The 23871-nt window shown below is 49.2% G+C and overlaps 1 protein-coding gene across 1 annotated transcript; it reads right to left on the bottom strand.

The window, feature by feature from the left end:
• Nucleotides 1-11620: 11620 nt before the first annotated feature.
• On the bottom strand, nucleotides 11621-14760 carry Map10 (microtubule associated protein 10). The gene has a single exon (XM_051168641.1). The coding sequence runs from the start codon at nucleotides 14750-14752 to the stop codon at nucleotides 12155-12157; it is 2598 nt and encodes an 865-aa protein (XP_051024598.1). The 5' UTR covers nucleotides 14753-14760; the 3' UTR covers nucleotides 11621-12154.
• Between the last annotated feature and the right edge of the window lie 9111 nt (nucleotides 14761-23871).

The following is a 23871-nucleotide window of genomic DNA, read 5'->3' as shown; positions in this document are numbered from 1 at the left end:
TTTTTTGAGACAGGGTTTCTCTCTGTATCCTTGGCTGTCCTGGACTCCCTTTGTGGACCAGGCTGGCTTCGAACTTACAGCAATCCACCTGCCTCTGCCTCCCAAGTGCTGGGATTAAAGTTGTGCACCATCATGCCCAGCTCCTTTTATATATTTTTTTATTGGGTTAAAAATAATTCCCTTTGGCTGGGTGCAGTGGCACGTGTCTGTAATCCCATCACTTCTGGAGGCAAGAAGCAGGTGGATCTCTGTGAGGTCCAGGCCAGCCTGGTCTACAATGTGTCCAGGACAGCCAAGCCAAGGCTACACAGAGAAACCCTGTCTAGGAAGGAAGGAAGGAAGGAGAGAGAGAGAGAGAGAGAGAGAGAGAGAGAGAGAGAGAGGGAAGAAAGAAAGAAAAAGAAAGAAAGAAAATAGGTTTTTACTTATAAACTAGAAATGTCCCACCTCTGCAGCCTAGGTGCCGATCTCACGTTCGCAGTTGTCAAATACTTGATATCTAGGAAACTAAGTGAATCGGTTTGGTTTCTTGTTAGAATTCTAAGCTTTTCCGTGTCTGAGACCTAAGGTTGGCTAGGAAACAAGAGATGAGAACCTGTGCAATGCTTCTGAACAGAAACATCCTGTCTTGGCCTCCAGCTGCTGGACAGAACAGAAATACACTTGGCTTCCACCCCAGAGTCTCAGGGCAAGCATATTATGGGTTAGATTTCTGGAGCATTATTGGGTGCTGGGAGGCGCACTGCAGGAACAGGGGAGATTTTCTGTTACTATAAAAACCTGGAAGCTTTTAGAAGATGAAATTTGGAAAATTTTACCATCTTCTTAGAAAATATATGTATTTAAAATCCCAATACCAATAAAGCTCTTGGAGGAAGGTCACCGTGCATTTACTTTCTAGAAATAGACGTTCAGTTATTAAGCAAGACAGGAGGTCAGGCCGACCCTGCGTTCCCAGGTCACTCATTTGCTCCTGACACTGAGAGCTGACATCACTACAGCAACGTGCCTCGGAAACAGCGGGAAGGGCATGGTGCTCAAACCGCCAAGAGCTCCAAGAAGACTGAGTTCACGGACAGCACGGAGGGCGCCACAGGCTGGGCGTGTGACTCGCAGCGAAGTGTGCACAGTGGAGTTTTCTGAAGAAGCCGCATCTCTATTAGACTGTCTGACCTTCACCGACTGAGATTGCAGAAAGGCTGACTCTTCTGTGGCTGGAGCCGTCCGAAGCCCTCGGATTGCTTTCCGATTACCTTGACTTTCACTCTCGCATTTGACCTAACTTCTCAGAACGCCCTGCGAAGCTTAGCCAACCTCCAACCACCCTGATCCTAAAGCTAAGAACAGTGTAAGGCAGCATTTGGGACCTGTGGACAAGATGGCTCTGCTTTGAGGTGGCCCACCTACCTGTCCCCAATGATGTCATCGAGAAACGCCTTGACTTGTCATTTTCCTTCGCTCTTCCACAGTGGGTCATGCTCATCAGTGTGCTCCAGTCCCGGCTCCTGAGCCAAACTCACTTCTCTCTGAACCAGAACGAACTATAAACTACAGATTCATTTCCAAAAGGTTTGGGAAAGTTTCGATTGATTTAGGATTCGTTGATCTGAAAAAAGCTGTGTGTTTGGTGGTTTGCAAAAATGGCTACAGTTGTTCTGTTTTCGTGTCCGCACTCCTTTCAGGGTGAGTCTGTGGACTGGGGCATAGAGCTGGAGTCTCTCCATCCTGGAGTCTCAGCTGGCCTCTGAACCTGCTCCGACAAACAAAACAAGGGTGGTGGGAAGACGGGCCAGTCCCCAGATGGATCACCACAGGCTTTGCATGGTCTGTCCTTTCTCAGGACACCTGTATCTCCTCCAGAACTGGCTTGGCTCTTCTGTCCAGTGTTGGAACAGGGTCCAGTCCCTCCTGACCTACAGCCAGCTCCAGAAGCAAGCATGCACACCCTCCACTCGGCCTGGATGCTGGCCCCTGGCAGCAAGGCATTGGCATCCTTTCTGATGCCTGGAACCTTGAGCAGGACTCAAGGATTGCTGCTGAGATCAGACAGACTCTTACAGCAATAAAAATAATAAAATAAAATAAAATAGTAGCTCACTTGTAAGGAAAAGTGCCACCCAATTCATTAGCAACAAAATGGAAACCAAATAGCAAAGTAGGACCAATTCCTCACCCGGAAGGTTTATAAAAATGTGGTGTAGCCATTCACACGCAGGGCTGTGTCTCGTGGAATGTTGAAATGCCATGACCTTTTTTTTTTTTTTTTTTTTTTTTTTTTTGGCAAGCAATCTGGTGATGGATCTCAAAGCTTGTAGTGTGACAGTTGCTTTCTTCCTTGGACTGTACTCTGTGTGTTTGTGTATATATACACACATGCTTTGTATAAGGACATGTGTGTGCAGGTATGTGTGCACACATGTGAGTATGGAGGCCATAGGTCCAAGCCTAGTGTCTTCTTCCTCTGTCATCCTCCATCTGCTGTCCCAAGTCTCCTGCTGACCCTGGAGATCACCAGGTCATCTAGGCTGGCCAGTGAGCCCCAGGTTCACCTGTACCAACTCCTCAGGACTGTGATCCAAGCCCACACCATTATTTTGGCTTCTTTTAAGTGTGCTGGTGATTAGAACTCGGCTCTCTCTGCTTGTGTGGCAGCTACTACGCCAACTGAGTCGTCTCCCTGGCCTCCCTTGGGTTCTATTCGTAAGAATGTTTCAAATGTGTGATGGTTTGTTAACTTCACTTTATTACTGACGAGTGACCAGTTGGAATGTTATTCAAGTGACTTTTTTTTAACCTATTTAGATGCCAGACATGGCATTATACTTTTAATCCCAGCAGTCCAGGTGGACCTCTGTCACTTTGAGGCTAGCTTAGTCTACGAAGTGAGTTCCAGGCCAGTGGAGCGTACATACTGAGATCTTGTCTCAAGAAAACATATGCCTATACGATAGGGCACTGATCAGTCAAGCAAAATATGGTATTTATACATTTTGTACGGAAATTTTTCTTTAGGCATTCTCTTATTAAATAGAAGCAGCATGGTGTTCTCATGCAGAGATTGTGAAGAGAACACATGTGTTCCCTGTGTCAGCTTCTGCCTCTGGGGCGGGCTTATGCGCTAGTCGCAGCTTCCATTTATGTATCTGAACCATGGAGTTTAAATTCTGAAAATTTGGCTGGACAGTGGTGGTGCACACCTTTAATCCCAGCACTCGGGAGACAGAGGCAGGCGTATAGCTGTGAGTTCAAGGCCAGCCTGGTCTACAAAGAAAGTTCAGGACAGCCAGGGCTACGCAGAGAAAAAAAAAAATTTTTTTTTTAAATCTGAAAAGTTCCTGGATTTTTCTTTTACAGTATTTATTTGGTCATTCGCTCATTCAGTCATTTACTTATGCGCATGTGTGTACCTGCCTGAGTTTATACATGTCATGTTCGTGCAGATATCCAGAGACCTGAGGGTGCTGGGTTCTTTAGAACTGGAGTTATGGGCAGTCGTGACTAAGCCAGGTTCTCCGCAAGAGCAGGCCATGCTCGCACCTGCTGGGCCGCCTCTCCAGCTCCTGGGCTGTTTTATAATGGAGCCTTAGAGTCTTTTGCTAGGTACGGATTAAACTAACTTGACCCATTTGATTGCGGATGCAGTTGACAACGGCTCCTTCTGAGTAAACAGCTGTGTTCTAACTTTAAGCCAACACAAGCTTTGGGAACCCCACCCCGTGTTCTCAACGACGCCCGAGGGAAATGTTCCCTCTGTCAGGAATGGCCCGGAAATGGAAATAGAAACTTGCTGTTGGTCTTTCACTCAGGCATCTGACTGAGCAGACGTACAGCACATTCTCCATGCCACAGGATGGTCTTCTCCAATCATTCTCATTCAGAGAACCTCTCAGAACGTTCTAAGACGCCACCTAATAAACAAGGAAGCTTAAGCACTACTCAAATGCCTATTGTGTACATGGACTGTTTCGGTTGAAACTGACAGGCTTACAAATCCAAGAGTCAATTTTATTTCAAGTGTGTGTGTGTGTGTGTGTGTGCGCGCGCGCGTGTGTGTGCCTCTGTGTGTGTGCCTGTGCCTCTGTGTATGTGTACATGTATTGTGTGTCTGTGTGTATGTACATGCATGTGTGTGCATGCATGTGTATGTGTGTGTGCCTCTGTGTGTGCAAGTGTGCCTCTGTATGTGTGAGCACATATATGTATGTGTGCATGTGTGTGTGTGTGTGTGTGTGTGCGCGTGCGCACGCCTGTGAGAGTGAAGGCCAGAAGCTGACATGGATTATCTTCCTCTTTTGTTCTCTATCCTTTATTTGAGACAGAGTCTCCCACTGAACCTGGAGCTCATTGACAGGGCTAGGCTCACTGGCCAACTGGCCACTGGGTTCTCCTGTCTCTGCGTCCCCACTTCTGCGTCAGAGGTGCCCACCAACATGCCCAGCTTCTCATGTGGGCTAGTGCAGAGATTAAACTCGGGGTTCCTGCTTGGCCAGCAGGCTCCTTACGAGCTAAGCACCTCTCCAGAGTGTCCTCTCAAGATGTCGTCTTAAGGTGGGCTCTGATGGCTAGTTTTGTTTTGTTGTTTTTATGAGACAAGGACTCACTAGGTAACTCTAGCTGGTCTGGAACTCACTATGTAGACCAGGTTTGCCTCGAACTCGTAGAGATCTGCCTTCATCCACCTCTGGACTGCTCCCACTGAAGATGTGAGTCACCGCTGACCTGCATGCTGGCTACTTTTAACTGTTGACTTGACGCGTCTAGCATCACCCGGGAAGAGGGTCTCAGTGAGGGAATAGCTAAGTCAGGTTGGCCTGTGCACGATGTAGGCTACTACCTTGATTATGTTCATTGCGCTCAGAAGACCCAGCCCACTCTAGGCAGTGCTGCTCCACAGGCAGGGGACCCTGGGCTGTCTGAGTACACAGCGAACTGAGCACTAAAAAGCACACATCATTTCCCCCTCTCTCCCTCCCTCCCTTTCTCCCTCCCTCTCTCTCTCTCCCCACATCACTGGCTCTCTTGCAGCTCTCGGTGTCACTGGCTCTCTTGCAGCTTTTGGTCATCACTGGCTCTCTTGCAGCTCTTGGTCATCACTGGCTCTCTTGCAGCTCTTGGTCATCACTGGCTCTCTTGCAGCTCTCGGTCATTACTGGCTCTCTTGCAGCTCTCGGTCATCACTGGCTCTCTTGCAGCTCTCGGTGTCACTGGCTCTCTTGCGGCTCTCCGTCATCACTGGCTCTCTTGCAGCTCTCGGTCATCACTGGCTCTCTTGCAGCTCTTGGTCATCACTGGCTCTCTTGCAGCTCTCGGTCATTACTGGCTCTCTTGCAGCTCTCGGTGTCACTGGCTCTCTTGCGGCTCTCCGTCATCACTGGCTCTCTTGAGGCTCTTGGCTGTTTCAAGTTCCTGCCTTCCTTGCTGCAATGACTGTGTGTAACCTGGGATTCTGCACTGAATAAACCTTCTGGTGCTTCCATAATGACTTCCAATGTCCTTCATCACTTAAACCCACTGAGACGGAGAGAGGCTTCCCCACCCCCACCTCCAACAGCTTAGAATACTTCCTGCAGGAGAATCACATGTCCATCCAATCAGTGTTCCCCAGAAAACACACTGTTGTTAAATGAGGGAAGAGAATAAACTCACAGAATCACGGTGGTCGACAAGGAGGGGGTGAGGGGCTTTCCCAGAGGAGAACCCAGGAAACCGTTTCATCTGAAGAAACCGCAAAGGATCCTGGGTGATAGGGCACAAAGACGCTCTATTTTCAGAAGACCATAAAATGAAAACCAAAAAGATACGATAAAAGGGGGACTTAGAAGTCATCCCTCTGGCCGTGGCATTCCTCACCCAGCAGTGAGAAATAAACTATAGATAGAGAAAATGATTGCACAACTCGGAACACACAGTACCTGTCAATCACAGATGCATCTCTGGAAGGAAGCATCATGGTGTGGGATGACAGGCTCCCTCCCATCAGCGATGGTTCTAAACAGGATCTCTTTGCTTATTCCTCCTCAACCCACTCTTTTGGAATTCTCGTAGATTTAAAGCAAATGGTTTTATTCGTGCGCGTGTGTGCTCATGTGCAAGTATTCGAGGAGGCCAGAGAGTGGGGGCAGATTCCCTGGACATGGAGTTGCAGGTGGTTGTGAGCTCTGTGAAAGCAGCCAGCGCTCTTAGCTGCCGAGCCGGCTCAGCAGCCCCAGGGTTCTTGGGTCTTAAGCTCATTTCTCAGCCTCACTGGCCTTTTGGACTCAGACTCAGGATCTGAGGCCTTGAAACAGTTTTCCTGGGATGGAAATAAAGGTAATAATTTGATTAGCATTTGAAAGGCTTTTTCTTCTGGGTTTTCGTGTCTGTCTTTGTTTTTCTCTTCCCTTTTCGTCTTGAGCCTATATAATGGGAACCATCTTTGCAATTATTCCCAAGCCTGAAACTTTAATCTCCGTTGTGTAATTGAACTTTTCTCTGCATTGCAGTGCTTTTTTGGATCCCTAGCAAATCCAGAGGATAAGTGCTGGCCATTCCCTTGGGGAAGTGGTAGAGGGAAATAGGTGTGTGTGTGTGTGTGTGTGTGTGTGTCCCCTACAGTTGTGTCCTCCGTTTTGTCACCATTTGTTCCTGTGGACATTTAAGTACTCACTTATTTATGAGCATTTACTGAGTGCAATTGCGGGTCCTAAAGGAAACACCAAGCACAGAGTGGGGTGGAGCGAGGAGGAGAATGGATGCTCAGGTCCAAGGGGAGGCTGTTCCCTGCAGGGGAGCTGCTTGGCAGCGTGGGAATTGTGTTCTGTGTCCACTGGTCTTGGGACAGAGGTGAAACACAAGCTGTATTTTGGGAAGGTCATCGCTGTTACCTACGCTGCTGTCAGGAAAGTGAGATGAATGCCTGGGACAAGCTAAGTCCACGTGCCAGAGTGGGAGAGAGAGCTGGGAGTGGAGCGAAGGTAGGAGGCTGGAAGGCAGGTTCTGAGGGTGCAGAGAGGGAGGGAGGCCAGCAGAGTGCAAGGTCAGGACAGCTAGGAAGGGAGGGCAGGTGAAGGGAAGGTGAGTGGGCAGGTGAATGTGGCCTTGTGGTGATGAGGAGAGGAAGGCGGATGCTGAGCTGGATCCCCGGAGTGGAATCACGAAAGCACAAGCCTCGCCGTCTTTTTTGGCTTTAAAATTTTTATTTTAGAGCTTTAAGCTTACACAGTCATAAAGTGAAAAGCACTCAACTTTAAGATGTCAGGAAATAGAGACCTACTCGGCATCTCCAGCCACATAAAGCCAGATCTGCAAACACTCAAGACAAAGACTTCACTGCAAAGCCGCTACAGCCACACAGACACCCTCAGTCCTTAGTGCGTATGTGTGGGGACCACGAGAGAACAGAAACGGGGAGGGGCTGCAGAGATCATCCGTGGATGTGCTTGCCCCTCAGTGTGGGTCCTTGCTGTGGGCGCTCAGTGGATCTCTGGAACCCAGCAAAGCCAGGTAGTGTCTGCCTGAAATCCCAGCACACCTACGTCGAAGTGGGAAATGGACAGGAAGATTTCTGGAAGGTTCCTGGCCAGCTAGCCTAGAACAAAAGTCACCCTGCCTCAAACAAGGTTGAGGAGCTACATCTGAAGTTTCCTTTTACCTCCGTGCAAGTACCGTAGTGCATTCCTGCTCTGTACTTTTAGACACTCCTAAATGTCTTGTCCTGTTATCTTCCTTTTTAAACATTCTGTTTGTTGGTTTGGTGATGGTGGGTGTGAGAAGGAATGGAAGCGTCGAGGCACATTGCGAAGGTCAGGGGGCAGCTTCTGGGGGTCTGTCCTTTCCTCCCACCATGTGGTTCCCAGGGGCCACACTTAGGTTTGTCAGGAAGAGCCTTCACCCTCTGAGCCCGCTGTCTCACTGACCCAAAACCATGGTCTTATTCCTATTAGTTATGTTTCAGTGCTGGGGACCAAATCACATGCAGATACCTCACCCTGAACTGCACCTCCAGGCCCTGGTGTTTTCCTTACTATCCTGGGCCTCTCTGGGTCAGTCCTTAATGTCCTGCCTCTCCTGCTAGCTCTATGGAACTTGAAGGACTAAAGCCTTTCCTCTACTGTGAGAAAGCAAAACACTTATCTGAGTTCTTTCTCTTTTTTCTACAATGGCTATATATGTATTGTGATAGGCTTAAGTACTGCTTAAAAAACAGGGAAACATGCCTCCCACTCAGGGCTTGGCACACAGCCCAATGGCACACTCCTCCCCAAGTGTCTGCGCCTGGCATGGGCAGGTCTGGGAGAGAGTCAGGCAGAGAGACGGTGTTGGTCCTTGACCAAGCAACTTCTCACTGAATTGTTTTGGGTTAGAATTGAGAAGCATCTCACAAGTCTTGGCTAGTAGACTGCCTTTCTGCATAGCTCTGTGGACTTTAATGCAGATGACGCCATAAACAGCCTGAATGCTCTTTGGAGCCAAGGGCTGTTGAACACAACATGTTTAGACACCGCGGATCTCATGCACCTGTTGCTGTGTCATGGCATTCCTCACCTTGACATTGAAGAAGTGACCATTAAAGCCCTGTAAGTTTCCAGTCTTGACCTGCGTGCTTGTAGCAAACAAGTCTAGCTCCTCGAGTCTAATTCTCTAACAATTCACTCTTGCCGTGAAGAAAAGACACAAATCTGGAGGTGAAGGGTAGCTCTCAACAGGAAGCCACGTGTGAGAGTCATGGCAGGTGTCCTTCCATCTGAAGAAGCCAGCACCACAGGTATGTGAACTAGAGGGAGAGACACCTGTGCTGCGCCCCTCCTGACTCCTGTGTGTCTACAGCAATAGTTCGGAAGGCTTAATGCTGGCAGCTGCCTCCTAAGCTGCAAACAGGGACAGACTGTTGGTATTTTTGTCACCCGCTTTGCTTCTCGAGCCTTGTCCTAAGGGCTGAGCGTGCATCTCAGTGAGAGTGAGTGTCTTGCACGACCAAGGCTCTGGGTACCATGTTAGCAGTGTTTAGACCATGTAGCATTCGCCTGTTGGCAGTTTTGTTATCCAGCCCACCTGAAAACCCAGACTGCTCTACTGTGAAATGACAGGGCCTCCTTATTGGTGACCCTAAAACTGGATTTCATGTTTCAGTTCATTTTAGTCACATTAAGATCAAATCAGGCTTTATAAGTAATACCAACTATGAAAGTATTTAAAAAAAATAGGCCCAAAGCTTAAAGAACTAAAACACAAGCCTAGACCGGAGGACAGGATGTAACAGGTAATGTTAAATGCATGGTGACATCTTCATTAGAATCGAGCTGTGACCCACAGTTTTAGACATAGACCTCCCTGGAGCGGCCCCAAGCTGATGTGGCCCTGCTCCCAGGATGACGCTCTCCTGCATCCTTGCAGCTTTGCACTGGAAGTCGGTTCCCTCACCTATTCTCACTGCAGAGGACGTAAATCTCTGATAAACATTGACTCTAAAGAGTGCTGCCTGCATGAGCTACTTTTCTGTTGCTAGAATAAGGAGGGAGGAGAACACGTGGGAGAAAGGTTATCTCCTCCATCTAGGAAGGTTCTACCTCAGAAAGCCTCCATAACCTTCCCAAACAATGCTACAAACCAAGGACTAAGAGTTCAATACACCACCTTATGAGGAGTGTTTCTCACACTGTCTTTGATGGTTCTTCTAATATTTATATTTTTGTTATTTTTGTCTCTTCCATGAAAAAAAAACTTTCATTAAACAAATCTGCACAGTTCATATCTGAGTACCAACCTATGTCTTACAAAATCAAAATACAACATGCATTTTGTATTTTCGGACAAAAAAAATCAGGCTGTAGCCATAGAAGTCCTTTTACATGTCCAGACTTGGTTTCTGTAACTAATTATTTCTAGTATTTTATAGTATTCAAAAACCATGACTACTTACTGGTGTTCACACATAACCCATTGCTGTACTGCTCCTACCTCCCACAGCTTGCCTACGCACTTGGGAGTTTGAGTCTCCCTACAATCTGGAACCACACTGACATGACATGTCATCATGGTGACAGTCTCTCGCACTGACATGACATCACAGTGACATTCTCACACTGACATGTCATCACGGTGACAGTCTCTCGCACTGACATGACATCACGGTGACAGTCTCTCACACTGACATGACATCACAGTGACAGTCTCTCACACTGACATGTCATCACGGTGACATTCTCTCACACTGACAGGACATGTCATCACGGTGACAGTCTCTCACACTGATATGTCATCACGGTGACAGTCTCTCACACTGACATGACATCACGGTGACAGTCTCTCACACTGACATGTCATCACGGTGACAGTCTCTCACACTGACATGTCATCACGGTGACAGTCTCTCACACTGACAGAACATCACCACAGTGACAATCTCTCACACTGATATGACATCACCATGGTGACAATCTCTCACATTGACATGACATCACCACGGTGACAGTCTCACACTGACATGTCATCACAGTGACATTCTCACACTGACATGTCATCACGGTGAAAGTCTCTCACACTGACAGGACATGTCATCACGGTGACATTCTCTCACACTGATAAGACATCACGGTGACAGTCTCTCACACTGACATGTCATCACGGTGACAGTCTCTCACACTGACATGACATGTCATCACGGTGACATTCTCTCACACTGACAGGACATGTCATCACGGTGACAGTCTCTCACACTGACATGTCATCACGGTGACAGTCTCTCACACTGATATGATATCACAGTGAAAGTCTCTCACACTGACATGACCTCATGGTGAAAGTCTCTCACACTGACATGTCATCACGGTGACAGTCTCTCACACTGATATGACATCACGGTGACAGTCTCTCACACTGACATGACATGTCATCACGGTGACAGTCTCTCACACTGATGTCATCACAGTGACATTCTCTCACACTGATAAGACATCACGGTGACAGTCTCTCACACTGACATGTCATCACGGTGACAGTCACACTGGCATGACATCATCATGGTGACAGTCTCTCACACTGGCATGACATCACCACGGTGACAGTCTCTCCTCCAGGAATGCCAGGCTCACTCCTGTCATCACTTTTATTCACAGTGACCCCCAAATGAGGATGCCCTTTTCTCATCGCCACTGCAGTGACCAGCTGTCACACCCGCTGGGAACATGGTCATATAATTATGTAACTGGTCATAAAGACAGGGAAACCAGGGCTTTGCCTCGCAGGCCCTACAGCATTGGCTACAGTGAAATGTTTAAACGTTACAGTAGAACACAGTGGTATAAAAACACCTGTAGATATTAGAGCCTAGAATAAAGTCTAAAGTCAATGGAAGACATTATACAGAACTGACGTCTAGGGTGTATGAAGTCAGTTTTCCCACGTTAAAAAAAAAAAAAAACACTGAACACCCTGAAAACACAACTATTTATTAAATACAAGGAAGTATTTAATCATAAACCAAACTCCTACTCATCAAACTATATGGGATAAAGTCTTGCTTTGTCCTAACTGCCTGACAACGCTTGAAGGGTGTTTATAATCAACAACATAGCATGTTACCCAAACACGTCTGCCTTCTGGAGTTTCTGTGCTGCTTGTCACTGTCAGTGCCACAGCCTGTAGGAGACATTTATTCAGCAGCTTCATAAAAACTACAGTAATACTGGTCTGTAAAACAAGATAGGCTCTCTTACCACAGAGTGTAAGGCCAAGGAAGTGCTAATCAAGTGAGGTGAAGGAGCTGAAGCACTGAAGGACAGAATGCCGCGAGGGGCTGTAAACCAAAGTTCTTGGCAGCAGGGGCTCATCACAGGCACACTTCTGCATCTCGGGCTCTGACACATCCAGCCCTGACAAGATTATCCCCATGAAGAACTGGTGCTAAGCTTATTAACAGCCCTTCTCTTTAAATGGTGTGTGAAACGCCAACTTTAGAATAATCTTTACTTCGAGACAGACACATTTGGAGAGTATACAGACATTACTTTTAATCTTAAGCATCTTACAAAGGAATCACTCCTAAGCTTAACAGGGGCTTCAGATCAGCTTGAAGGATAAGGCATAAACATCAAAGACAAACTATTTACATTTCTTAAAAGAACTACCATGTATCCGCACTCATCAGCTACAGCCTGTTTCCGAAAGTAGCATACTTTCACACCGTGTACCCTGGAAGTTTATTTATTACTAATTCACAGATATCTCTGCACTGTTTGGAGATGCGCAGTGAACCAAGGCCGTCTTCCTCCTCTTGGCAGCCAGCTGACACGCTGTGGTCTATGGCCTTGAGTTCTAGTTCAGACAAGTTTGATGGCTCGTAAGAACTCACTTGAGATGTCCGTGGGGACTGGCTTTTCTCAGAGGACTTGTGAGCAGTCCCTACTCTCAGTTCTGTGGAGCTGTCCCAATATCTCCTCATCACCTCTGGGACACCTGAACTCACTGGATCTGCCTGGTTCGCCTTTTCATTTGTCCACTGTGATGAAAAGTCACTGGAGATAGAGGATGCTTCCTCCAGGCTATCATGAGCTTTCAGTACATGAGATCTTTTGTGTGCACACACTGGTGAGCCGGCAGAAAAGGGGGGGCTGGGCACACAACTCACTTCACTGCCGTTTTTCCTTGTGGACAGCCTTGCCTCGCTTGACTTGCTGGTGTGTGAACTTTCTGCCCTGTGCCCTAGTGCATTTTCTGGCCCTGTGCTGCCTTTGAGAGCACGCAGGCTTCTGCTGTTGTTCTCACTAGTGCAGAAGTCTTCAGAGTAGCAAAGACTGGCCAACGCATCCTGGTACTGCAGCTCTGAGATGCTCTCCAGGGAACCTTTTCTACTGGGTGGTCTCTTTTCTCTTGCATCAGCAGTCACAATGTCTGCGGCTTTGACTTGCCTGCCATCTTTCCTGTCACCTACACTTCTGTCAACAGCAGGATCCTGTGGGGAAAGCCCTGGGCTCTGGACTTTCACTTTCCATTTTCCTCCTAAAGTATTTGTGTGAGGAAATACTGGAATAATGGAACCTGCTGGACTCACAGGTGCTTCCAACGCGGTGTTGTTGGTTCTGTTTTCGCTCTGATCAACTGTTTCCTTCTCCATGGTATGGCTTCCCTTCGTTTCTTTAGTGGGACTTGACTCATCAAAACCTGCACTGATTTGCATTGAGGTATCACTACCTTCAGCAAAAGACCCGTGTGAGTGCGAAGACCTTTCCTCCGGGGGCTGTGCTGGCACCTGGCTTTCTGCTGCCGAACTTGATCCTCTGCCTTTCCATGAGGGGATTCGGAACTTGGGCCCCACGGCTTGTATCTGTGACTTTCTATACTGTTCTCTCTTTTCATGTACAGCCAGCATGTCGGGGTTTGTCTGCTTTAAGCGCAGTCTTAGTGTGTTTGTCAGGCCGTAAAGCAGCCTCCCGTTCGGACCCCTTGGTGGGGGGCCACCACTGACCTGCACTGAATGTTTACCATTGGGGTGCTTTTTAGACTGGAGACTCGGGACCTTTTTATTTTCTCCCACAGAAAGCTTGATGCTCTTGGATTCTGACCTAGACGCGGACTTGGCGGTGGGTTCTGGCCCTCTGTACAACCAGGCTAAGTGGGGATGCACCTGCGTGGGATGTGCCACGGGCTGGTTGCACAGCAAGGACAGCTCCATCAGCAAAGCGTTCAACAGCGGCAGCTGTGTTACTGCACTGGCTGTATGTCGTTCTGTCTGAGGGGGACACGCAGCGTCACTAGCTGCTCTCGGACCCTGACCCTGCATCTGTGGAGGATCTGGGATCACCAGAGGGCTCTCCTGCGTTACAGACCTTGTATGTTCCACTGGACCTATGGGAGGACCTAGAAGTTTTGTTTCGGGGAGAATGTCATCCAGATCCTCAGGTCCGTTTCTCTGAGGCTCGATAGTGATTTCAACCCCGGCAGGAGGAGTCTTCTCCTGAGTCAGGTGAGTGTAATACAGAGGAGGAGGGCAGAAGGTGTTGGTTTCCAAGTCCAGCTCTGTCACCTCCAGGCTGAGGGGGCTGACACTCCTCTCACTGGGAGCGGGCGAACAAGGGACAGAAGCCACGTCCCCAGAGCTGGCCTTACTGTGTAAGACTGCTTCTTTCCAGGACTTCTGGACAGCTGAGGGGTCTGAGTCCCCTGCAGACCAGCTGTTGGTATCCTTGGTGCATAGCTTTGAGGCACACTGTAGGCATCTGGCAGACGTGTCTTTTGTGCATGGTTTCGAGGTCTCCCGAGTTCGTGGCTCGGGCTCCTCCGGGGCCTCGGAACTGATGATACTCGCAGGGCTCGGCAGGCCTCGCAGCCCCGGAGCCCCCGGGGGAAAGCGTCCCAGGTCGGTCAGGCGGTAGAAGAGCGCCAATTCCCCTACTCGCTCAGCCGCCGGGCCCCGCAGGGTGAATACACCCCTCCGGCCCTGGGAGGCGACGAGCAGGATGTCGCAAGCCCCCAGCAGGCGCGGCGGCGCAGACCCGGGGCTCCCGGGGAGCTGCAGCAACGCAGCGTGCAGGCGCGGGCGTTGCAGGGCGGCGGGGCGCAGGCGCAGTAGGCAGGCCTTGCCGCGCCCGAAGCCGATGGCGCCGCTCCGGGGCTGCCGGGTGGGAGCTGCGGGCGGGAGGACGAACAGCGGCGGGAAATCCAGCAGGCGGAACGCCACGGCGGGGCCCGCGGCGTACGGCGACGGCGCCACCTCCAGCCACACCCAGTCCACGAGCAGCTCCAGCGAGAAGAGCCGCCCTGCCACCTGGGCCGCCATCGCCGTTGCCCAGGCGACGCTCCAAGCCCCGCCCCGCCCCACAGGCCGGAAGTCAGAACGAGAGTCTCCTAGGCAGCTGCGAGTGGCGGCTCTCGCGAGATTTAATTTCCTGCACCATCACACCTGCCCCTCCTTTGCTTCTGTCTGGGCAACAGAGAGAGTAGGCATGCCAAAGCAATGTTCTTTATAGATCTATATCTGTGTCTATATCTGTATCTGTATCTATATCTATCTATCTGAATACACTGTTTATTTCATATTTTTTCACTGCAGATCCCACGCCATTAGGGAACCATACTCTGGAAATAGGCAGTTCTGCCCATCGCAGGCCCCAGAGCCTGCTGGCCAGCCCTCTTTGCGGTTGCTGTGCACCTAAAGAAGGCGCTGACCGAGCACCTGTCAGGCACAGCGCGGAGGCCTCGGTCTCCTTCTCTCTCTGTCCTCCCACACAGTGATCACGAGCAGGGCACACTGCCCTCGCTGGACTTGCGGCTTCTCGAAGCCTCCTTCCTGGAGGTTTGACCTCAGCTTCTACCGTGAGGACCTTGCACCGCCCAGGTGTGGTAAAACTCCCAGGGAATCCGTGACAGCACAGCCTAACACTGACCTCGTCTCCCACGGTGACAAAATATCCTAAGACATTAGAAATTACAGGATCGGGACTCGGGGTGCAGCTCAGAGGCAGGGTGCTTGCTCCGCTCACAGGAAGCCTTGTGTGCAATCCCGAGTGATGGTGCCACCGCCATGGGAGGGGAGGAGTTATCGGTTCAGTTAGCAAGGTAACCGGCGGCGGCGTTCCGTACGTCTGGGAGGGGTGGCTAGTGAAAGTGGTACGGGCACACACCAGGTCCTTCCCAGATTCTCTTGTTTTCACTCCTCCTGTCAGCCCCATCCGTTAGTTTACATAGCAGCAAGTGCTCAAGGCGCTGTAGAGGTTAGTGCTCAGCTTTAGAAAGATGGTTAAGCATAGAAAACCATACTTACCAGATTCAAAAGCACAGTTCAGGGCACAAAGGGGCCGTTAAACACTCAAAGGAAGCAAAGAAGCGGACACTTGGTTTATTCTAAGAAAATCAGCCTGATGCGTGTCGGTCTTTGAGGCAGCGGGGTTTGTCCACCCATCTCGGCCTCTAGCACGAGGATCTCAGGCATCAGCCACGGCACGCCGCTTGGCCCCGCCTCCACGGGTGTCTGTGAGCCTCCACACCCCAGTTTAGATGATGCTGGGACTGGAACCGAGGGCGTGTAGTATGCTAGGCCGTGATCACGCACCAAGGTACATCCTTAGCCAGAGTCTTCACTCTTACCCCTGGGAAGAAGCCTTGGAAGTTCACGGTGTAATTTTTGTTATTACTAGCGTGTGTGTGTGTGTGTGTGTGTGTAATGACTTGTACAGCATTGTGTACTGACACACTGTTCATGACACATGTCTGGAGGTCAGAGGACAACTTCTGTGGGTCTCCTACCTTGTTGGCGTGATTCTCCAACGCCCCGTACTCCAGGCTGTCGGGTTCCAAGGCTTCTCTCGCATCTCTGCTTTCCGCCTCACCTTAAAGAGCAGGGGTCCCAGACAGGTCCGCACTGCCTGCCTCTCTGCCCCAGCTGTCAGACGTGGTGTTGTTTTCTGTGCCTGTGTGACTGCTCAACTATTTGCATGAAATAATGGTACGTTTTGTTTCACAGGTTTCCTGTCAACCACAAAGGACTGCTTATCTTTGTGAGGATTCATGAGTGTGCTTGTGTGTACAAGTGCGTGTGTGTGTGTGTGTGTGTAGTTCATGTGGAAAACAAGATCCTTACTTGATAATAAATTAGAGAGTAGTAAAAGCAAAGGCGAAAGCGACACCAGCACAAAGAAAAGGAAAAGATGGGTGTGCTCATTAAAAACAAAAAACAAATAAACAAACAAAAAAACAGTCCTTTATATTTAAAAAAAAAAAAGATTTTATGTGTATGAGTGTTTTGCTTGCTTGTATGTCTGTGCAAGAACTGGATGCTTGGTACCTACAGAGATCAGAAGTGGGTGTCTGATTCCCTACAGCTAGGGTTGTGAGCCCCAGAATCAAACCTCAGGACCTCTGTAAGAGCAACTAGTGGTCTTATCTGCTGAGCTGTTTCTCCAGTCCCTGTAGTCCCTGATCTCGAGAAATCCCCTTTCCCCTGTTCTCATGGGCTGGTACTGGTCGCACACAGTCTACCATAGCCCCTCCCAAACTGCATCCTCCAGACTACTTTAAGACCAAAGCAGCCCAGAGACCACCCCTTTCCCCGCCCCCACCCCACCCTTCCTCCCAGTCAAATAGCACATGGCCCCAAATTTCCAAACTCTCAAGTGTTGTGAGGCAAACAGGACACTAGTGCCTCCTGCACATCTGGACTCTGATTGGCTGTAAGCACAGTCCACACTCAGGGTGGACCATAAGGACTTATTTCTTGCCTTCAGAGGGAAACTGCCTGGCAGCCCTCACTTTCTGCTTTGTTTTGAGGTGGATGTTGGTTGCTTCCTATGCCTGGCTAGCTGGCCTTCTCCCAGAGGGAGGGCACTGAGATTCCACCAGGCTTGTGCAGCAGGTGCCTTACCCACTGAGCAATCCTCTCAGCAAACAGAAATTTCCTTCCCCTGCAGGAGCTGTGAGGTCCCGGGCTATCCGATTGTGCTGACTACCCCAGGTAGCTACTTCATAAAGGGGGGGGGGGTGTAAGTAGGTCACATATAAATAGCACACACGCTATTTATAGATCTGAAAGGCCAAGCATATCTGGAATTCTTGCCTTGCTCATTTCTCAGTGCCAGCCACTCGAGGAAGAGGGGTGGTTCCAGCTCTCCCCTCGGACATGCAGGCAGGCCTTTGATTCACTTCCCAAACTTCCCACCAACTATTTTAGGTTGATAGCTGCAATTTGCATCTAAAAGTGTATTGTCCTCTAAAAGTCTGCGTGTGTGTATTGAGGTTTCTCCCACTGGAACTTTAAAAGAAATTCGGCTCAGTTGTCCCAGGCTTTACACACAGCAGAAATCAACTGCTAAGCACACAATGATTTTAATAACAATAGCATGAACCGGTCTCTTCAGCAAGCCCGGACCTCAAACCCTGCCTCTGTCCACCCTCCACTGATCCTTGTCCCCACCCACTCCGTGCAGCCCTGCAATGGGTATGTTAGGAGCCTCCACCTCCAGTGTCCCACCCCCGCCTCTCTGCAGGTCTCTCAGCTATGATCTGTCCAGGTTTCTCCAGGTAGTCCTGCCTGAACGTGATCTTTCTTTCTTCGTTGTACTTAACTGTCTTGCAGAGGCTTTTCCTGTCTTAGTCTTAGTAGCATGCCTGGTTCTCTGTGAGTTTCTTGGTTCCTGCTACCACTCCTCCCCTCCTCTTCTTCCTTACGTGCATGCACAGGAACACCGCATGCACAGGCGCATAAGCAAGTATGCCCGTGTGGAGAGCAGAGGACAACCCCAGCATCATCGTCAGGAGCATTTTCAACCTTCTTTAAGACAGGGTCTCATTGGCCAGCAGCTCACCAGGTAGCCTAGACTGGCTGAGCCTCCAGGAATTTCCCGCCTCTGCCTCCCAGCACTGCGATTATTACAAGCAGGCACCAGCATGCCTGGTGCTCTGTATGGGTTCTGGGAATTGAACTTGGGTCTCCATGACTGCAGGACAAACGCTTTTACCAACTAAGTTATCTCCCAAGTGTACACAAACGTATGCGCATGCACCCACGTGAGTGTACATGTGCACACACACACATAGGCACATGGGTAGCAGCACAGGCTTGCTTCAAATCAACAGCAATCCTGCCTCAGACTCCTGAGTGCTGGCATTACAGGTATTTGTGTATTTGTTTGTTTGTTCGTTTTGCCTCTCTACAGCTGCTAACTCAGTGACTTATTTCTCTTCATAATGTTCATCTGCATTTAGTGAAATGATGCATCAAGAATGTTGTCTTTTGTGGGCCTCCCTGGGTAAAGCACAGTAGTCCAGAAAGTATCCCAAGCTACGAACCTAAAACCTTTAGGAGAAATCTGTACTGCTGTTCAGTATGAGATGTTTTTGTGCAGAACTCGGTTTCATAGAAACCCACAGTGCTTTCAAGAATGCGTGGGCCTTTTCAAAGAGGCCTACTGAGCTCACTGACCTTCAGTTTTGCAGTTACTTTGACTAGATCCGGGGCCCAGGCAGTAGGATTAAAGAAAACAGGGTAAAGCCCCTCCCCATCCTCAGGCCTGTTTCTTCCCAAGCAGGCTCCACTAAGGGGTTTCTTTTCCATCAGCAGTGAGCAGCTCTGAGGGTGCTCCCTGCCTGTAAGACAGCGGAGATGAGGCCCAGGCTTCAGGGAGCTCTGCATTGTAAATAATGATTCTTAGCAGATGCCCCTGTGAAGGGACTGCAGCCCACTCCAATGAGAGTGCAAACCAGCTCGTTCTGGTCCATGACTCGGGTTTTCCTTCTTTCTGAATCCCAGGTCCTGGTTTTCGTTTCCCGTGTCCCATCAGTGTTGCCTGGCATACTGCCCCGTGCTGAGAGCCACCAACATGCACAAGGGCCCTGTAACCACATTCCTCAGGCTCACGAGGAGGGGCACAATCCCATCTCCCACCCAGTAGATAGTGACTGTCAAAACACCAAGAACAACTGGCAAGAGGTAGAGAAACTGGGGTGCTGGGGGCCCTGTGGTGGGAGTATGGAATGCTACTACTGCTGTGGAGATGAGTTGGGTGAGGGGCACTGAACTCGTCCCTCAGAATCCGTAGGTTGCAGTGCAGAGGTCTGATGGAGTGGTGTTTGGAACATAAAAGAGAATTGAGTTCAGGATAAGGGCCTAATCAAATAGGACTGCTTCAACGGAGAATATGAGAGTGCGTACAACGTAAGACCCAAGGATGGTTGCTCCCATGATGGATGGATCCCCACTAACGATGCTCCCCTGTGCTCCTGGGTGCCTCCACTCACTGTGGTCCTCTGTGCTGACACGTCACCATCCCCACCATGCTCCTACACCTGCTCAGCCGCCTCTTTTCTCTGTCTCTTTAAGTCATACTTTTTTTTAGCTGCTTCTTGAGATCTTTTAGATAACCACTAATTAATTTTTGATTTGTTTGTGAATGAATCTTCTTCCTCTCAAAAAAACCCCAAAATAGTTGTAAGGATTTGCAAACACCTCTCCTGTAAGATGAGACTGATGTATTTCATTTTCTCACAGCATTGCAAGTCACTGAAGTCATTACTCACAAATATTTCTGTGAAGATGTTTTTGTTGTTGGCTTTTATTTCCTGATTTTTCCCTAGGGAAAGTTGTATGACCTACTTTTTTTTATGACCTACTTTTAAACACCTTTTTCCCTATAGCATATATGGTCTTAGAAAAATGTTTACTATAAATTTGAATTGGGACTTGGATCCCTCACAGCCATTTTGTTGTTGTTTTTGTTTTGGGGGGTTGGTTTGTTTTATTTGTTTTACTTCAGATGCCCTCTGACTGACTTCATAAACTTTATAAGTTTCTTAGGAATTGAGAAGCTTTGTTCTAAGCAGGGCGAGTTATGGATGGTGAGGAACCTTTGTCATTTCCAGTTTTAGACTTTCTCTCATTGATCTTAAATACAGACTCACTATGTATCCCAGCCTGCAGCCTCGGCCTCGCAAGGCTGGGGTGGCGGTTCTGTGCCACCACGCCCAGCTCTCCTCCTTGCTTCTGCTATCTGTAATAAACACCACATGGGATGCTTAATTGGATCAGAGCTGTGAGGTTAGGCTCTCCAGGTCGCTTCTCTGGAATCCTCAGGCCCCTTCCAAACATCCTGAGCTGCTCCACAGACTGCGCCAAACAGCGGCCTTGACGGCTTTTCATATCTAAGTGACATCAATACAGCCATCCAAACTGAGCAACTAAATGAATATTCAGTGTGTTGAAAGGTAAAGTTGAAATATGTAAAGTGTATGTATTTGCATAAACTTGGGCAGTGTAAACACCCATGAAAACTTCACACTACAGGGTTCGTTTTTTCAGGTCCCTGACTTGGTTCGTCTTTGCTTATTTTTGTGTTCGTGTTCTGTTTATCAGAAACTGCGTTTCTGATTTCCAGCCCATGCAGGTAACATGCTTAGAGCATCTGTGTAGCTTGACACCTTCCAGCTGACGTGCAGTCAGGGGCCGCCGCCTTTGCTCTGGCATGGTGGAGTGGTGACAGACACAGCGGAGGGGGGTCCTGGGAAGAAGCCAAGTGTGAGTCCGTCTGTAAGTCCAGAGTCTCAGCACACTAAGGAAAATGAACGATAATGTTATGTCCCACAGCACTCTTGGTCCCCTCTCGACACAAGGCTGGACTATCACTTTGCAGGTGCCGTGTTTCCCAGAGTCCTTGGAGACCAATTCCAGCTCCCTGTGCCGGGCTCCAGGTCCAAGCAGCAGACATCCTGTCTGCAGCCCTCAGAGAACCAGAGCAGATAGTAATTCTTAACTTCCTTATAGCATTTTTTTTCTTTGCACTAAGTAAAATCCCAGGTAACTGTTCTGCCATATTTGCCCAGGACACACAACTCCTGAGAGACAGTTGTTTGGCAGAACGATCTGAAAGACCCCCTGCCCCCCCACCCCCGTGTAAGTTCTGCCTGGGGCAGGCCTGACCCTCCGGTCCTTGTGCTCCAGGGTCCACCCTGGCCACCACGACTCACTAGATCACCTTACCTCACAGATGATGTGAAAACCAACTGCTTAAGGGTGGGAAAGACTTCGGTTCCCTGGGAATGGACGGATGGTAAAACCATCAGTGATAATGTTGCAGCAATTAGGACAGTGTATGCTTCCGCCAGTGCAAACATAGTCCTATGAAATAGCAAACAGCTAAGTACCAACGGTGAATTAATGAACAAGCAGAAGATTCACCCTTAAAAATCTCCCACAGGTCACCTTATGGTTTTCAGTGTTGGGAGGGATTACAGACATACTTACCAGTGTTGTGATTACAGGCAGTTAACACACACACACACACACACACACACACACACACACACACAAGTGACCACCCCGTCCACGATTCTTAGCGAAGGGGCGTGGACACTCACAGAGGGCTGACAGGGCACAAGCACCTGCTGGAGGGTACAGCTCCTCCTCTGAGAACTGCTTTCCATAGACCCAACACTGTGTCATAAGAAACAGGTGAAAGGAATTTTTGTGTTGAGCAAGCCCCAAGGATGAAAGACAAGTCACAAACTATCAAACCAGGTATATGGTTACAAAACGAAAACAAACGAGCTGCCTATTAATGAGCCACTACAAGAGTCACTATGAGACAGCGCCATTGCACCGACTTAGTGAGGTGCTACCGCTACTGACAGAGCTGTCACGCTAACTGCAGGAGTCTGCACAGGTGCCACAAGAGCATTGCTCTCAAAGTTGGCATGCCACCCCAGAACATACATACATCATTTAACTTTGCTACAACTTTTTCCTGGTCAACCCGCGCGAAGCCTGTTAATTACCCCTTGCACTACCTGTTGCCCAGAATCCCATTAGGTCACAGCTCGTGTACAGTCAGCTCTGCTCTTGTCTCTGCCTGTAGATACAGCAGGAGCAGACTCCCTTCTTGCTGGTTGTTCCAGGTTCATTTCTGTTGCTGTGACAAATACTCTGACCAAAATCAACAGTGGAGCAGAGAGTTGTCTCCTTGTCTCAGGTCTCAGTCATAGCAGGAACTTGAAGGCACGCCTGCTTGCTTGCTGTGACACACAGCACTACCTCCGACCGAGGAGTCACCCTTCACAGCCAGTGAGATGTGGCAGGGACCTTTGAGGATGCTACTCGCTGGCTGGGTCACAACTAGCTTGTACTCAGCTCCCGCTTAGGGGATGGTGCCGCCCACAGTGGACTGCAGTCAAGACAGCCCTGCCCGCAACATGACCAGGTGGTTGGGCAAGTGCCCCCAGTGGATTCCACTAGATGACTCCATCCCTGGTGCTATAGTTTGGATCTTAACATCTCTCCAGTCCCTCAGGTCAAAGGCTTGGTCCTAGGGTGCTGCTGGGAGGTCAAGGCATCTCTGAGAGGTGAGGCCAAGTAGGCAGAGGTTGTGTCTATGGGATGTGGCTCAGGATAGTTAGGCCACGCCCTCTCTATTTCCTCTTTCTTTCAATTGCTTCCCATGGAGTCAAGTGCTTCAGCCCCACAACCTCACACGTTCTCTTTATGATCTGCGGCATCACCTCAGCGATGGGGCCTCAGAACCCGTAGAACTGTGAAGCAGAGCAGCTTCTCCTAGGTGGAGAAGGTGACTCGCCCCCAGTCTCAGGGTGGAGGCAGAAGGATCGGGAGTTCGAGGTCAGCCTCAACTTGATAGTGAGTCTGAGACGATCCTGGCTACACAAGAGAGAGCCTGGCTTTAGAAATAAACAATAAAAGTAACCCCCCTCCTTCTCTTTGTAAAGCAATTGTCTTGGGTGTTGTTATTGCCACACAAAGCTACGGCCCCACATCGTCCATGTGGTAGTAACAGGAAGGACTAAGCTCTTTTAGTCCTCTGCCCATGCCCAGAGGCTGTGGTAAGCCTGAGCTCTAGTGCGGCCTCCTCCCTCTCACATGGAACTCCCACGGCCCCTCCCCCCAGCTGAAGGAAGCCTGTGACAATCCAACCTCACACAGAGCACCTAGAGGGGAACAGAGTCAAGGACTCAGTTACTTTGTGGCTTTTCTGCCTCTTGGCCCTTGAAAAGGACGAGGGCTCGATTTCAGATGGTTCTGCTGTGGAGAATCTGGGCGTGTCCAGTTAGGTGCATCTCAGAAATTCACTTCATTGGGTTTAAAGTTATTTGCAATCATGAGGTGTAGAGGTACACACACACACACACACACACACACACACACACACACACACACACACACACTTCCAATTCTAAGAGCAAAAGGACAAAGTTAAATGTTTGTATGTGACAATTTTAGCATTTTAAAAGAAGGTCTTGTGCCCTGTGGTAGGGGTGGGAAGACTTTCCAAGAACACACCACAGGGTTAAGACAGGGTTGACCAGAATGGCAGGAAGTTAACAATTTGGAACTTTCCCACAGATAAAACTTTCAAGCCAATTTGGGGCATTCCGAGCACAAAGGTGACTTTAACGTTACCCTTA

This window comes from Acomys russatus, chromosome 26 (genome assembly GCF_903995435.1).
Source record: "Acomys russatus chromosome 26, mAcoRus1.1, whole genome shotgun sequence".
NCBI classification, from domain to species: domain Eukaryota; kingdom Metazoa; phylum Chordata; class Mammalia; order Rodentia; family Muridae; genus Acomys; species Acomys russatus.
Note: the sequence above shows the minus strand (reverse complement) of the source record. Positions and strands in the feature narration are given on the sequence as shown.

What these genes read in the sequence shown, in the direction of transcription:
- Map10 (XM_051168641.1), bottom strand. Translation starts at nt 14,752, where the DNA reads ATGGCGGCCCAGGTGGCAGGGCGGCTCTTCTCGCTGGAGCTGCTCGTG.